General features: G+C 45.4%; 1 protein-coding gene across 1 annotated transcript in view; it reads left to right on the forward strand.

Moving 5' to 3' along the window:
* The window catches only part of LOC120023222 (mitogen-activated protein kinase kinase kinase kinase 5-like), a 142963-nt gene extending 139483 nt beyond the window's left edge, over positions 1-3480 (forward strand). Inside the window, exon 35 of the mRNA XM_038967263.1 lies at positions 207-3480. Coding sequence (XP_038823191.1) covers positions 207-294 — 88 coding nt within the window. The 3' untranslated portion in view covers positions 295-3480. The remainder of the gene's footprint in view (positions 1-206) is intronic.
* Positions 3481-15247: the final 11767 nt, after the last annotated feature.

Genomic DNA, 15247 nt, shown 5'->3' on the forward strand with positions numbered 1-15247 from the left:
CTACATCTCATGATCTGTAGTGTCATATTAACTTAATGCCATTTTAAAATGTAGCCAGTCCTCTTATCTCTCTGCCTGCTACTCTCTCTGACTCATTATATTCTATTAATTCTATTGTATGAATTGTACCTGGCTGGCAGCTGTAACCTGCAGTGTTAATATGTGTTACTGATGTACTGCTTCTGACTGACCTCTCTCTCTAACAGGGTGGTGGTTCTGGAGAGCCGGCCCACTGACAACCCCACAGCCCTCAGCAACCTCTACATCCTGGCCGGACATGAGAACAGTTACTAGCCCTGACCCCAGCCCGGTTACTGAGAACAGTTATTAGCCCTGACCCCAGCCCTGTTACTGAGAACAGTTACTAGCCCTGACCCCAGCCCGGTTACTGAGAACAGTTACTAGCCCTGACCCCAGCCCTGTTACTGAGAACAGTTACTAGCCCTGACCCCAGCCCTGTTACTGAGAACAGTTACTAGCCCTGACCCCAGCCCTGTTACTGAGAACAGTTACTAGCCCTGACCCCAGCCCTGTTACTGAGAACAGTTACTAGCCCTGACCCCAGCCCTGTCCCTGTTACTGAGAACAGTTACTAGCCCTGACCCCAGCCCTGTCCCTGTTACTGAGAACAGTTACTAGCCCTGACCCCAGCCCTGTCCCTGTTACTGAGAACAGTTACTAGACCTGACCCCAGCCCTGTTGCTGAGAACAGTTACTAGCCCTGACCCCGTTACTGAGAACAGTTACTAGCCCTGACCTCAGCCCTGTCCCTGTTACTGAGAACAGTTACTAGCCCACAGTTGCTAAAGCTGTCTGGCCCAAAGACAGGTCCCCTGTTACTAGCCCTCTCTGGCTCAGCCTCTCTGATCACCGGTAACCCTTCACTCAGCCTCTCTGATCACCGGTAACCCTTCACTCAGCCTCTCTGATCACCAGTAACCCTTCACTCAGCCTCTCTGATCACCGGTAACCCTTCACTCAGCCTCTCTGATCACCAGTAACCCTTCACTCAGCCTCTCTGATCACCAGTAACCCTTCACTCAGCCTCTCTGATCACCGGTAACCCTTCACTCAGCCTCTCTGATCACCGGTAACCCTTCACTCAGCCTCTCTGATCACCTCCTCTCATCCAGCCCCGTTCACCACCACCTCTCCTCCAGCCCCGTTCACCACCACCTCTCCTCCAGCCCCGTTCACCACCACCTCTCCTCCAGCCCCGTTCACCACCTCCTCTCCTCCAGCCCCGTTCACCACCTCCTCTCCTCCAGCCCCGTTCACCACCTCCTCTCCTCCAGCCCCGTTCACCACCTCCTCTCCTCCAGCCCCGTTCACCACCTCTCCAGCCCCGTTCACCACCTCTCCAGCCCCGTTCACCACCTCTCCAGCCCCGTTCACCACCTCTCCAGCCCCGTTCACCACCTCTCCAGCCCCGTTCACCACCTCTCCAGCCCCGTTCACCACCTCTCTCCTCCAGCCCCGTTCACCACCTCTCTCCTCCAGCCCCGTTCACCACCTCTCCAGCCCCGTTCACCACCTCTCCAGCCCCGTTCACCACCTCTCCAGCCCCGTTCACCACCTCTCCAGCCCCGTTCACCACCTCTCCAGCCCTGAGTCCTCTGCTCACAATGGGCTAAAAACCGATCGACTGGTAGAGCAGAATGTAGGCAGGAAAGGTTCAGACCAATGGACAGTCTTACTCTGGAGCTTCCACTTCCTCTCTCACTTCCTCTCTGTCGCAAGCAGCGGACTGTCGCAAGCAGCGGACTGTCGCAAGCAGCGGACTGTCGCAAGCAGCGGACTGTCGCAAGCAGCGGACTGTCGCAAGCAGCGGACTGTCGCAAGCAGCGGACTGTCGCAAGCAGCGGACTGTCGCAAGCAGCGGACTGTCGCAAGCAGCTGACTGTCACAGGTCTGGTTGCCGACTAGCTCTGGTCTAAGACGATAGTGCGGCTTGCTAACCCTGAGCCTTAACTAGCGGTTGATTTCCAGCTCTAGTTTGAACTAATATAGAATGGTTCACAAAGAAAATAATTTCAACTTTTATTTATTCATCTCGAAGCAATATTCGGGTATGTTGGATTTACTAGCCGTGAGGGATAGTTCAGTTTTGATGTTATTTTCAATACACTTGAGGTCGTTGTCGTTTCATCCAGAGGTTTTGACAGTTGGTCAATCTGCCTTGCATCGTTGAGTTCTTTTACTTCATTAGACATCTGATGTCATCTACGTCCCAAATGGAACACTTCCCTGGGGCTCTGGTCAAATCCTATCTAGGGTTCGGAGGTCATCACAACTAATGTTTTGGTTACAGTCAAGTGATTCAATGTCAGGAATGGCTACGGTTTCATCAACCATGAAACCAACCAGGTTATAGAGGAAATTAACCCAAGGATTCTTGCCAGATTTAAAGGGGTTTTTCATGGCATGATGTCACTGTCAGACTGATGTTAATAGCAGACACATTTTAAAAACTTTTAAGATGACACAAGATAAAGGTTGACATTTGAAGTTGAAAATAAGAGAACTTTGAAAGCGTGAACTGTCCCCTTTAAGCAGAGAGAGACAGGGTGAACTGTCCCCTTTAAGCAGAGAGAGACGGGGTGAACTGTCCCCTTTAAGCAGAGAGAGACAGGGTGAACTGTCCCCTTTAAGCAGAGAGAGACAGGGTGAACTGTCCCCTTTAAGCAGAGAGAGACGGGGTGAACTGTCCCCTTTAAGCAGAGAGAGACGGGGTGAACTGTCCCCTTTAAGCAGAGAGAGACGGGGTGAACTGTCCCCTTTAAGCAGAGAGAGACAGGGTGAACTGTCCCCTTTAAGCAGAGAGAGACAGGGTGAACTGTCCCCTTTAAGCAGAGAGAGACAGGGTGGACTGTCCCCTTTAAGCAGAGAGAGACACTGTTGCTGTAGTCATGCTGACAGTGGGATCCAGCTCAGCCAGGCCAGGGATGACCTTAGCCTGGGTGCCGGTCGGGTTTTTGCTCTCTTGCCAACTCTTTATGGGATTGTCATGCTTGGAGTTGGCAAGAGAGCAGAAACAGACTGGCATCCAGGCTAGGCTGAACTACCTTCCCTATCCAGAGGTTGCTATGCAGCTTTGGGTTACTGATATGCAAGGAAGTTTGTGTCTGAAATGGCACCCTATTCCCTATATAGTGCACGGCCCCTGGTCAAAAGTAGTGCACTAAATAGGGAATAGGGTGCCATTTGGTCACACTCTCATAGTCCTCTCTCTCTCCCGCTTGGTTGCATTTTAGAAAGTAGACTATAGTGTAAAATGTAGGGGGGGTTTTCCTTCATTTTTTTTTTTTAACTACTTGTATTCAATATTTGCACCATGTAAGCACTTTTGTACATTTTCTGTTTTTTATTTAAATGACAAAAAAGGGAAATGCTTTAGTTTTCGTAACATTATTGGCATTCCCTTTGCAAAACTTTTAATGTATGTAGTTTTTGTAATAAAGAAAGCTATTGTTAACAATACACACTTGCTGTCATTCTACTTATTTTTATTTTTTATTTATTTTGTATTAATTTAACTTTTCATTCAACTAGGCAAGTCGGTTAAGAACAAATTCTTATTTACAATGACGGCCAAACCCGGATGACACTGGGGCCAATTGTGCGCCGCCCTATGGGACTCCCAATCACAGCCAGATGTTGACACACTACCAGTATATGTAGGCTATACCCTGCTGTGTACTAGCCTGGTCCCAGATCTGTTTGGCATGAATGATAATGACCAAGGAAGTTAGCAAAAACAGATCTGGGACCAGGGCAGACTAGTTGATTGATTAGGTCATGCCAGTTACATTTTACATTTTAAGTCATTTAGCAGACGCTCTTATCCAGAGCGACTTACAAGTACATACATTCATACTTTTTTTTGTACTTTTTCAAAGTTATTAGGTGAGAGAAGAGATATTATACGGAACACAAATATCACCTATAGAAGCGACGTGTAAAGTGAAAAGCTGATTAAACAGCATGATCATTACACAGGTGCACCTTGTGCTGAGGAAAATTTAAAAGGCCACTCTCAAATGGGAAGTTTCTCGTCACACAGATGTCTCAAGTTTTGAGGGAGTGTGTAATTGGCATGCTGACTGCAGGAATGTCCACCAGAGCTGTTGCCAGAGAATTGAATGTTCATTTCTCTACCATAAACCATAACCTGCCTCCAACGTCGTTTTAGAGAATTTGGCAGGACGTCCAACCGGCCTCGACCACCTATGACCACGCCAGCCCCCAGGACCTCTGCTTCCGGCTTCTTCACCTGCGGCATCGTCAGAGGGTGGATGGGTGTGGTGCTGAGGACTATTTCTGTCAGTAATAAAGCCCTTTTTTGTGGGGGAAAAACTCATTCTGATTGGCTGGGCCTGGCTCCACCCTTGACTGCAGCCCAGTCATGTGAAATCAAATAGACTAGGGCCTAATGAATTTATTTAAATTGATTGATTTTCCTAATATGAACTGTAACTCAATAAAATCTTTGAAATTGTGGCATGTTGCTTTTATATTTGTATTCAGTATAAATCTGTTTAAACGTGTTTTAATATGATTATTTTTGGCTTGTTGAATTTGTACGCAAGGTAACTTTATGTCCACATGGGGGCAGGATCTTACAGTATAGTACCCAAACTGCGCAATGATAGAAGTGAAATCATGTAGGCCTATGATATTATTAGTCATTGTTCAAACATGGTCATAACATTCGCTTGAATTCCTGGAGTGCCTTGTTAATGTGAGGGAGACTGAGTTGGCAAGAAGTGTCCAGCGTGTCTCCTATGTGGAGGCGGTGAGAAGTTTGGAAAGAACGAGTGGCGGGTTCAGAAACAATACTAGTAGAGCCACACAGTGAAGGTTTCTCATCAAACCGAGGGATAGTGACATGCTACATGTTAAAAAAGATGGACCATGTATTGCAATGGTCATAAACTGTACAGTAGAAGCGGTGAACGCCTCGATCAAACCGACAGTGTCTTTGCGCAAAATGAAACACCGCATCATCTGGATGTGTGCAACAACAGTTCAACATTCCCCTTCTGCTACCATTTCTGTCAAGCCGCCTTAATTAAGCATTCAGTTTGACGCATACGTTCCATAAGTCCAATATACGCACCACCAGGGTTGGGGAGTAACGGATAACAAACAAAAAAACGGTAACTAATCCGTTACCAGCAAAAATATATATTGTAATCAGATTACAGACACTTTTGAAAAACTAGATTACTTTGTAATTTAGAAAGGATGTTTGCGAAAAACATCTGATACTTCTCTGTTTTCTAAATGACATTCAAATCAGCATTGAAAAAAAGGCGCAAGTTTGTTCCACCTGAGCGAGTTGGACCACTATGATGTGTTTGATGGATCGCGGGAAAATAGCAGGGATTTGCTTTTGTAGGCTATAGTCCAAGCTATGTCTTTTCCTGACATTTTTTCCTCGTTTTAGATCAGTCAGGATCATCACTTTATTTTAAGAATGTGAAATGTCAGAATAATAGAGAGAATGATTTATTTAAGCTTTTATTTCTTTCATCACATTCCCAGTGGGTCAGATGTTACCATACACTCAATTAGTATTTGGTAGCGTTGCCTTTAAATTGTTTAACTTAGGTCAAACGTTCCGGGTAGCCTTCCACAAGCTTCCCATAATAAGTTGGGTGAATTTTGGCCCATTCCTCCTGACAGAGCTGGTGTAACTGAGTCAGGTTTGTAGGCCTCCTTGCTCTCACACGCTGTTTCAGTTCTGCCCACAAATGTTCTATAGGATTGAAGTCAGGGCTTTGTGATGGCCACTCCAGTACCTTGACTTTGTTGTCCTTAAGCCATTTTGCCACAACTTTGGAAGTATGCTTGGGGTCATTGTCCATTTGGAAGACCCATTTGCGACCAAGCTTTAACTTCCTGACTGATGTCTTGAGATGTTGCTTCAATATATCCACATTATTTTCCTCCCTCATGATGCCATCTATTTTGTGAAGTGCACCAGTCCCTCCTGCAGCAAAGCACCCCCACAACATGATGCTGCCACCCCCGTGCTTCACGGTTGGGATGGTGTTCTTCAGCTTGCAAGCTTCCCCTTTTTTCCTCCTAGCATAACAATGGTCATTATGGCCAAACAGTTCTATTTTTGTTTCATCAGACCAGAGGATATTTCTCAAAAAAAGTACAATCTTAGTCCCCATGTGCAGTTGCAAACCGTAGTCTGGCTTTTTTATGGCGGTTTTGGAGCAGTGGTTTCTTCATTGCTGAGCGGCCTTTCAGGTTATGTCGACATAGGAGTTGTTTTACTGTGGATATAGATACTTTCGCACCAATGTACTTTCATCTCTAGGAGACAGAACGCGTCTCCTTCCTGAGCGGTATGACGGCTGCGTGGTCCCATTGTGTTTATACTTGCGTACTATTGTTTGTACAGATGAACGTGGTACCTTCAGGCATTTGGAAATTGCTCCCAAGGATGAACCAGACTTGTGGAGGTCCACAATTTTTTTCTGAGGTCTTGGCTGATTTCTTTTGATTTTCCCATGATGTCAAGCAAAGAGGCACTGAGTTTGAAGGTAGGCCTTGAAATACATCCACAGGTACACCTCCAATTGACTCAAATTATGTCAATTAGCCTATCAGAAGCTTCTAAAGCCAATACATAATTTTATGAATTTTTCCAAGCTGTTGAAAGGCACAGTCAACTTAGTGTATGTAAACTTCTGACCCACTGGAATTGTGATACAGTGAATTATATGTGAAATAATCTGTTTGTAAACAATTGTAGGAAAAAGTACCTGTGTCATGCACAAAGTAGATGTCCTAACCGACTTGCCAAAACTATAGTTTGTTAACAAGAAATTTGTGGAGTGTTTGAAAAACGAGTTTAATGACTCCAACCTAAGTGTATGTAAACTTCCGACTTCAACTGCATATATAGTGTATTTTATACCATATATTGCATCTTGTCTATGCAGCCCGGCCATCGCTCATCCATATATTCATATGTACATATTCTCATTCCATCCCCTTACATTGTGTGTGTATAAGGTAGTGAATTTGTTAGATTACTCGTTAGATATTACTAGAAGCATTTCGCTACACTCGCATTAACATCTGCTAACCATGTGTACGTGACCAATAAAATTTGATTTGAGTTTTGGAGTTATGCTCGGGTAAAACTATTTGGCTAATCTATACTTCCATATTTCCTATTCTTGAAGATCAAAGGGTGTAACATTTATTGGAATGACTGTAATTCTGATATATTTAAGTTTTTAATTTAAAGTTATAATTTAGCTGTATTATTATATGTAGTAGAAAGTGATGGGTTAGAAGAAGCCTACATAACCGACCCATAGAGTAAAAATTAACATCCATATATGACCAGCTATGTAAACTTTAACACTGATTTTTTTTCCTGCAATTGAATGTCATTCAATTGGACATGTTTGTCTTCTTCTAATGCCTCTTTTAAGGTGAAAGTAACCTAAAAGTAAATGAATGTAATCAGATTATGTTACGTTACTCATTACAAATTTGGACATTTAACTAGTAACAGATTACATTTAGAAAGTAACCTACCCAACCCAGCGCACCACATAGAACACTCTGCAACGCAAACGCAGCGTTCCATTGTAACTGAATGTATTTCTGGTGTACCTAAATGCAAAAACACTGTCGGTGTGATCGAGGGGTAAGATAAATGCAATCATTATGAACACAGCGGAACGTTTTTGGGGGTCTTCGTGATTTCACAGCCGAGGCCGTGCAAGAAATCCTGTCAGTGAATGTTCCGCCATCACAGGCCCCTGAGCCTGTGTACGGATGTATTTTGGAGTGGACAGTGATTGGTTTTGTTAGTTGATGTGTTTAAGTTTGAATTATGTCGATTTAGCCCTTTCCCGCAATGTATTTTTATTTTTTAATTTCTATACCCCGTCCAACTGATGGCGATAATGCACCATTAACATTCGATGCCAACCGCTGTTAAACCCCATCGAAGAAGAAGACATTTGAATATGTTCCCAATGATGTGGAACAAATGTTGATTTAGTTGCAGAGTGATTTAGGAATGCAAAAATCTGAGACGGTCTTTGATTTTATAAGCTATTCAAACTGTAATTTTACTTTAATAACCTAGATATCCCTTTTCTTTTGTTCGAAACCCATAAGATGAGGTGCAAACTTGTGGTCCCACACTTTCACTGGACAAAAGAGGCGATCCCTCCCTGTGCTTACGCAAACGCACTAGCTGTCTACGCAGACGCCAAGTGAGCAAGTGAAGGGCCGAGATTCAGCAGACACGCACGGAGCTTGAGTTGGGACAAACATCTCCAACGATTACAACAACACATCAACAAGCGTTTCTTGTGTCGCTGGACACTGGCTAAACATGCATCGGGCTATTCTAGTGGGATTGTTCTGTGACTGCGAGAATAACCAACGCGGAAAAAATGATGGGTTATGAACTAACTAGAAGTCTCTCTTCTTTGGAATTGAATGAAGAGTCTTGTGCCACACGCAACTCGAAGTGCACCACCAAGGCCATGACAGAGGCAGCCTTTACATACATATGTGTTCTCAGTCTCTAGCTACCGGTTAATAGCTATCAAACCTAAGTTACAATAGGCATACTAGCTATACGTTTAGTCATGACATCTAACTGAAATAGGTAGCTAGCTGGCTAGCTATATGTTTATTTTGGTAGCTAGCTATCTCAGATAGCATAGAGCTAGCCAGTTAGCTAGCTGACGAACTTGTTTATTAGCTAGTTAACTACGTTCGAGGAGCACTTGAGTTAGCTAATTAGCTAGCGCATCAGGCGAACTAGCATTCTAGCTAGTAAATGAGACCATTAACGTTTGAGTTGCTAGCCAGTTAGCTAACTACAGTAACACTTCTGTCAATTCTGACAATCACGTTCTAGCTAACTAATGTTAGCGTATAGGCTTTTCACTTTTTAAATGTGCTAACTTACCAGTAACGTTAACTAACGGTAATATTTACATTTTCTTTCTTCTAAATAGTTAGCATTACCTTACTCGACTAGGTGTATGGTTTAGCTAGCTAGTATTCTATTAGCTTAGCTAGTACAAGCTGACTTTTCCACCGTGCCTGGACTGACCAACCCACAAGGACCAGCCGGGGCTGATGCTTACAGTCCAGTCCGGATCACGGCAACGTAAGGAGCCATGCAGCCGCAGCAAATATACGACTTTTCAAGTGACGAGAACAGTCACAAATGGCGAGGCCTCTTCGTGCAAGCGTTGCGAAAGGTAACTACATTTATCAACTTAACTATGAACACATCTCAAACGTGGTTGTTAATTGGCGAGGTGATTGAGTAGCTACTGACTTAACTTTATGTTGATTTATGTTCCCAAAATGCCCACTGTAAAATATACTGCAGGCCAACCATATATGCAACTTGGCTCAGTCAGAACGTCAAATGGCTACATGTTGCAGGCAGAATCCGGTGTGTGTTCATTACTCCTATTCTGTTGCAAAACTTTTTGCAACAAACCGTTTACTCCAAACGGAAAAACATTTAACAACGAAAACGAGGGTTTCTATTGGACAAATTCGGGTAGTTTCTCCCCGTTTCGTTTGCTCTGTTTGCTTTCGTTTGTTTTAAAGGTAAACGTTCATTTACAAAACGTAATGAACCTAGCCCTGATATTGGTACACCTTTGTTATCAACATGATCATGTGTTCCGCTCTTGTTTTGGAACACATCCCCCTCAAAACAGATGCCTAAAAGTGAAAACGAGAGCGTCATTGACCTTATAGCCTTAGTTGAGATCAGAGCCAAACAGAAATGAGTGATGGCTCCTTGACAGTCAGTTACTACCACGCATTTGCCTTGTGGAAAATGTTGTCACAAACCATATCTATTCCGTAGCCCATAACAATATGCATTAGCTACAATATGCATTACTAGGCAAAAGCATCTCGACCACAAGTTTTGTGTCTTGTGTTTCTGAAGTCACAGGTTTGGCTCAAATTGATTCTTTCCCCGGTGTTGTTGTGAGGTAGTATCTCTCTACATGACTAGCAGCTTCGCAGCATAGTACTGTCAACATATTGATTAGCGATTGACATGACAGTTTTAATCACTGATGTGACTAGGCTATTGGTTTGCCAAACCTCCTACAGTAGTAACCAGCCAGGTCCACTGTAGAGAGCAAGCCAAAGCAGCTGATGCAGTTTCAGGTTTAGCCATAGCTCAAATGCCCCCCCCCCCCCCCCTCCTTCATATTTTTGGTGGCCATTTTTATTAATGTCTTCATCATATTTTAGTCCAGGGTATCTCAGATCAAGCCAAAGGAAGGTCCAGGTCAAATGCACCCAATCCTTGCTCATCCCAACACAGCCATACTCTCACTACTCCACTTCATATTTTGGCAGCCATTTTTTTATTTATCTTCATCATATTTGTTCTGGGCAGTACTCTCCACACCTGTAGGTTTTCGTTCCAACCCCAGGAGTAACTAACCTGGTTCAGCTTATTAATCAGGTGTGCTATATTAGGGTTGGCGTAAACCCACAGGAGGGTAGCTCTCCAGGAACAGGGTTAACGAGCCCTGGTGTAAACCTACAGGAGGGTAGCTCTCCAGGAACAGGGTTAAAGAGCCCTGGTTTAAACCTACAGGAGGTAGCTCTCCGAGAACAGGGTTGGAGAGTCCTGGTTTAAACCTACAGGAGGGTAGTTCTCCAGGAACAGGGTTGGAGAGCCCTGGTTTAAACCTACAGGAGGGTAGCTCTTCAGGAACAGGTTTGGAGAGCCCTGGTTTAAACCTACAGGGGGGTAGCTCTCCAGGAACAGGGTTGGAGAGCCCTGGTTTAAACCTACAGGAGGGTAGTTCTCCAGGAACAGGGTTGGAGAGCCCTGGTTTAAACCTACAGGAGGGTAGCTCTCCAGGAACAGGGTTGGAGAGCCCTGGTGTAAATCTACAGGAGGGTAGCTCTCCAGGAACAGGGTTGGAGAGCCCTGGTTTAAACCTACAGGAGGGTAGCTCTCCAGGAACAGGGTTGGAGAGCCCTGGTTTAAACCTACAGGAGGGTAGCTCTCCAGGAACAGGGTTGGAGAGCCCTGGTTTAAACCTACAGGAGGGTAGCTCTCCAGGAACAGGGTTGGAGAGACCTGGTGTAAACCTACAGGAGGGTAGCTCTCCAGGAACAGGGTTGGAGAGCCCTGGTTGAAACCTACAGGAGGGTAGCTCTCCAGGAACAGGGTTGGAGAGCCCTGGTTTAAACCTACAGGAGGGTAGCTCTCCAGGAACAGGGTTGGAGAGCCCTGGTTTAAACCTACAGGAGGGTAGCTCTCCAGGAACAGGGTTGGAGAGCCCTGGTTTAAACCTACAGGAGGGTAGCTCTCCAGGAACAGGGTTGGAGAGCCCTGGTTTAAACCTACAGGGGGGTAGCTCTCCAGGAACAGGGTTGGAGAGCCCTGGTTTAAACCTACAGGAGGGTAGCTCTTCAGGAACGGGGTTGGAGAGCCCTGGTTTTAACCTACAGGGGGGTAGCTCTTCAGGAACAGGGTTGGAGAGCCCTGGTTTAAACCTACAGGAGGGTAGCTCTTCAGGAACAGGGTTGGAGAGCCCTGGTTTAAACCTACAGGGGGTAGCTCTCCAGGAACAGGGTTGGAGAGCCCTGGTTTAAACCTACAGGAGGGTAGCTCTTCAGGAACAGGGTTGGAGAGCCCTGGTTTAAACCTACAGGGGGTAGCTCTCCAGGAACAGGGTTGGAGAGCCCTGGTTTAAACCTACAGGAGGGTAGCTCTTCAGGAACGGGGTTGGAGAGCCCTGGTTTTAACCTACAGGGGGGTAGCTCTTCAGGAACAGGGTTGGAGAGCCCTGGTTTAAACCTACAGGAGGGTAGCTCTTCAGGAACAGGGTTGGAGAGCCCTGGTTTAAACCTACAGGGGGTAGCTCTCCAGGAACAGGGTTGGAGAGCCCTGGTTTAAACCTACAGGAGGGTAGCTCTTCAGGAACAGGGTTGGAGAGCCCTGGTTTAAACCTACAGGGGGTAGCTCTCCAGGAACAGGGTTGGAGAGCCCTGGTTTAAACCTACAGGGGGTAGCTCTCCAGGAACAGGGTTGGAGAGCCCTGGTCCAGGGTATTTATCTGGTCCTGATCGAGCAGTGAGCTGCAGCTGTCGCAGAGTGGAGTAGTGATGTCGGGTTTACCCTTCTCTAAATAGACAACTTGATTTTCACAAACCTAATTGAAGCTTACGAGGCAAACATTTTTAGCCAAGAGGACGTGTGCAGTCTGTATCCCTGTGGCCGATGCATCTCTTTCACGATATCGCTCGCACTTGTTTTCGGGTCTCTGTTCCCAGGTCTCTGTCTGTCACTGGCTTGAGCTGTTTTCTCTCTCGTTTGAACCTGTGACCTATACGGACTTGTATCCCAGCTGAGTAAACCACATGCTCTCTGTCGTGTTTTAAATGTATATCTCACTTGCCAATTTATTAGGCCTGTGTGTGTGGCTGCCTGCCTGTGTGTGCCTCTAAAACACAGCTACATATCTGACCATGTATAAAGGCTCATGGCCCTGATATGACTTTTGTGTTTACGAGTCACTTCTGAGTTGAGAGGGGCATGGAGGCATTTGGGGGGTGCGTGAGGGACATGGCGGACATGTCTAGACTGAAGTGGTACCGCTTTTTCCTTGTCAGCAGCGCACATTAGATTCCTGTAACAGTTTTGTAACGGTTGCTGTCGATACTAATCATCAGATTGGTTAACCAACTGCTTCTGGTTGTAAAGCTGATACGTTCGACACGGAAATGAGCCAATACAACTGCACCGTCCTTTTTCCACACAGCTGTGTGTGAATGATCCTGGGGAGGGTGTGAATCTGTCTGGTGTTTAAGACACCAAACAGAAGAAAATTAATTCTAACAGGAAAGGACAACTTAAAAGCTCTTATTGGTTGCAAAATGTTTAAAATAATCGATTTTTGTTGCATGCCCTAATGAACAGGACCCTCCCAGGTGAAGAGATGTGTTGGGTGAAGTTTTGGTGTTTCTTTCACTGCCCTGCGTGGAGTACGGCCTGTCACACACACACAGAGAGAGAGAGACTGACTGACATAGTCAAAACCATAACAAACCTCTCCTAACTGTGACTCTATCTTTAACAGCTGTCCTGAGGGGCTTCACTGACTGGGCAGGAAGAGGAAGTAGCTTTAAGGCACCTGCATGCTTCCTGTTGGAAACATTTGGTCCATATATTATGACAAATGTTTTGGTCATCGACAAGGGTTTTTTCGGCTGTTTGTGCACATGGTTTTTTCTCGAGGGAAGCCAAAGTTCGTTACCAGTAAAACATAATCAAAACCTGTCTTTCACTTACTCGCTGTGCTGTGTCCTTGTTCAGTCGTTTCATTCTCAACCCGGATTTCATCATACATGTCAAGCAGTGAAGTTTCAGCTCTGTCTGTCCGTGGCCTCTCTTCCTCGCTGCGCACTGTCACTATGTCCATTTCCATCTTGTCCAGCTGTGGCTGTAACGTTTCACGTAAACCCTGTTTCTTGTCTGCATCGAAGTAGCGGTCCTTGTACCTAGCATCGAGCACGGTGGCGACACGGTAAAGAGAGAATTCCACCGGATCGCTTGTTCAAAGCCTGTGTGGGCAGTTGTGTTGAGCAGGCGTTTCAATGCCATGACAGAGGGGTATCACGTCTGCTGCAGGCGCATTTGAGGAGCTTATTTCTCCAGTTAGCTGTTCGAATGGAGCGACTTAGTGTGTCCATGTTTCAAACATGTTCTCAAATGCTATTGAGATGGCAGCAGCAGCGCTATGACAACCAGCACATTCATGAGCATGCAATACGACTTTCCTCAGTACGGAATCCTCGACGACCCACTGTGCTGTCAGACTCAGCATGCTCATGGGGCTGACATCGCTGGTCAGAATGTCAGTCGTGAAACTAATAGCAGTGACGCTATTACTGTGTAACTCCGGTAGGGCAACATCTGGAAAAATTGGCAGTGTGTACCGGTGCTCGACCAGTCGGCAAAAGCCAACATCATCCACGACAGAGAACGGTTGATTGTCAAGGGCAATGACTTCCATTATCTTGGCTTAATTGGATTTCGCCTTTTGAGTTGTCTCGCTTAAATGTTCTTACTATTTCAAATGACTGCTCGACTTGTTGACTGCTCGATCCACACAGCAGACATTGTGGGCTAGGTTAGGAATGCTGTGTTGCACGTGTAGTGCAAAATTGTACGTGTTGTCATGTACCTACGTTTATATAGGTATGCACATCAGTTTTGCACATCGTACCTACGTTTATACAGGTATGCACATCAGTTTTGCACATCGGCGTTAAACTAGATATTGGGCCGATAACGATGTTGGCATTTTTAGCTAATATCGTCTGATTCCGATATATCGTGCATCCCTAGATTATTGTCCAGTTGTGTCGTCCCAAGGAAAGACCTAGTTAAGCTGCAGCTGGCCCAGAACCGAGTGGCCCGTTTTGCTCTTCATTGTAATCAGGGGGCTGATGTAAATATGCATGCCAGTCTCTCTTGGCTAAGAGTTGAGGAGAGACTGACTGCATCACGTCTTCTTTTTATAGAAACATTAATGTGTTAATATAAAAGCTTTAATCAAATTGTTTGCATAGTCAACTTACACACACACACACTTATCCCACCAGACTTGCCACCAGGGGTCTTTTCACAGTCCCCAAATCCAGAACAAATTCAAGAAAACGTACAGTATTATATAGAGCCCTTTATTGCATGGAACTTCCGTCCATCTCATATTGCTGAAATGAACAGCAAACCTGGTTTCAAAAAACACCTCGTGGGACACAACGCCTCTCCCCTATTTGACCTAGATAGTTTGTGTGTATGTGATGATATGAAGGCTACGTGTGCCTTTTTAAACATGTATGTAGTTCTGTCCTTGAGCTGTTCTTGTCTAATGATGTTCTGTATTATGTCATTCTGTATTACGTTTCATGTTTTGTGCAGAAGCAGAAGGCTTCGCGCTAATGTACGTTTTTATAATGCAATTAGCAGGAGAACATCATTGTCAAAAGCGCACCGCACATGCAAGCGGTTTCATGTGACAGAGATGGTAATACCTGTTAGAAATGTAGAAAGCGGGGAGATGTAAAGACGCTAGGACTAGCATGGGACGCTAGAACCAGCATGGGACGCTAGAACCAGCATGGGACGCTAGGACCAGCATGGGACGCTAGGACCAGCATGGGACGCTAGGACCAGCATGGGACG

The sequence above is a fragment of the Salvelinus namaycush genome, chromosome 28, assembly GCF_016432855.1.
Source record: "Salvelinus namaycush isolate Seneca chromosome 28, SaNama_1.0, whole genome shotgun sequence".
NCBI classification, from domain to species: Eukaryota; Metazoa; Chordata; class Actinopteri; order Salmoniformes; family Salmonidae; genus Salvelinus; species Salvelinus namaycush.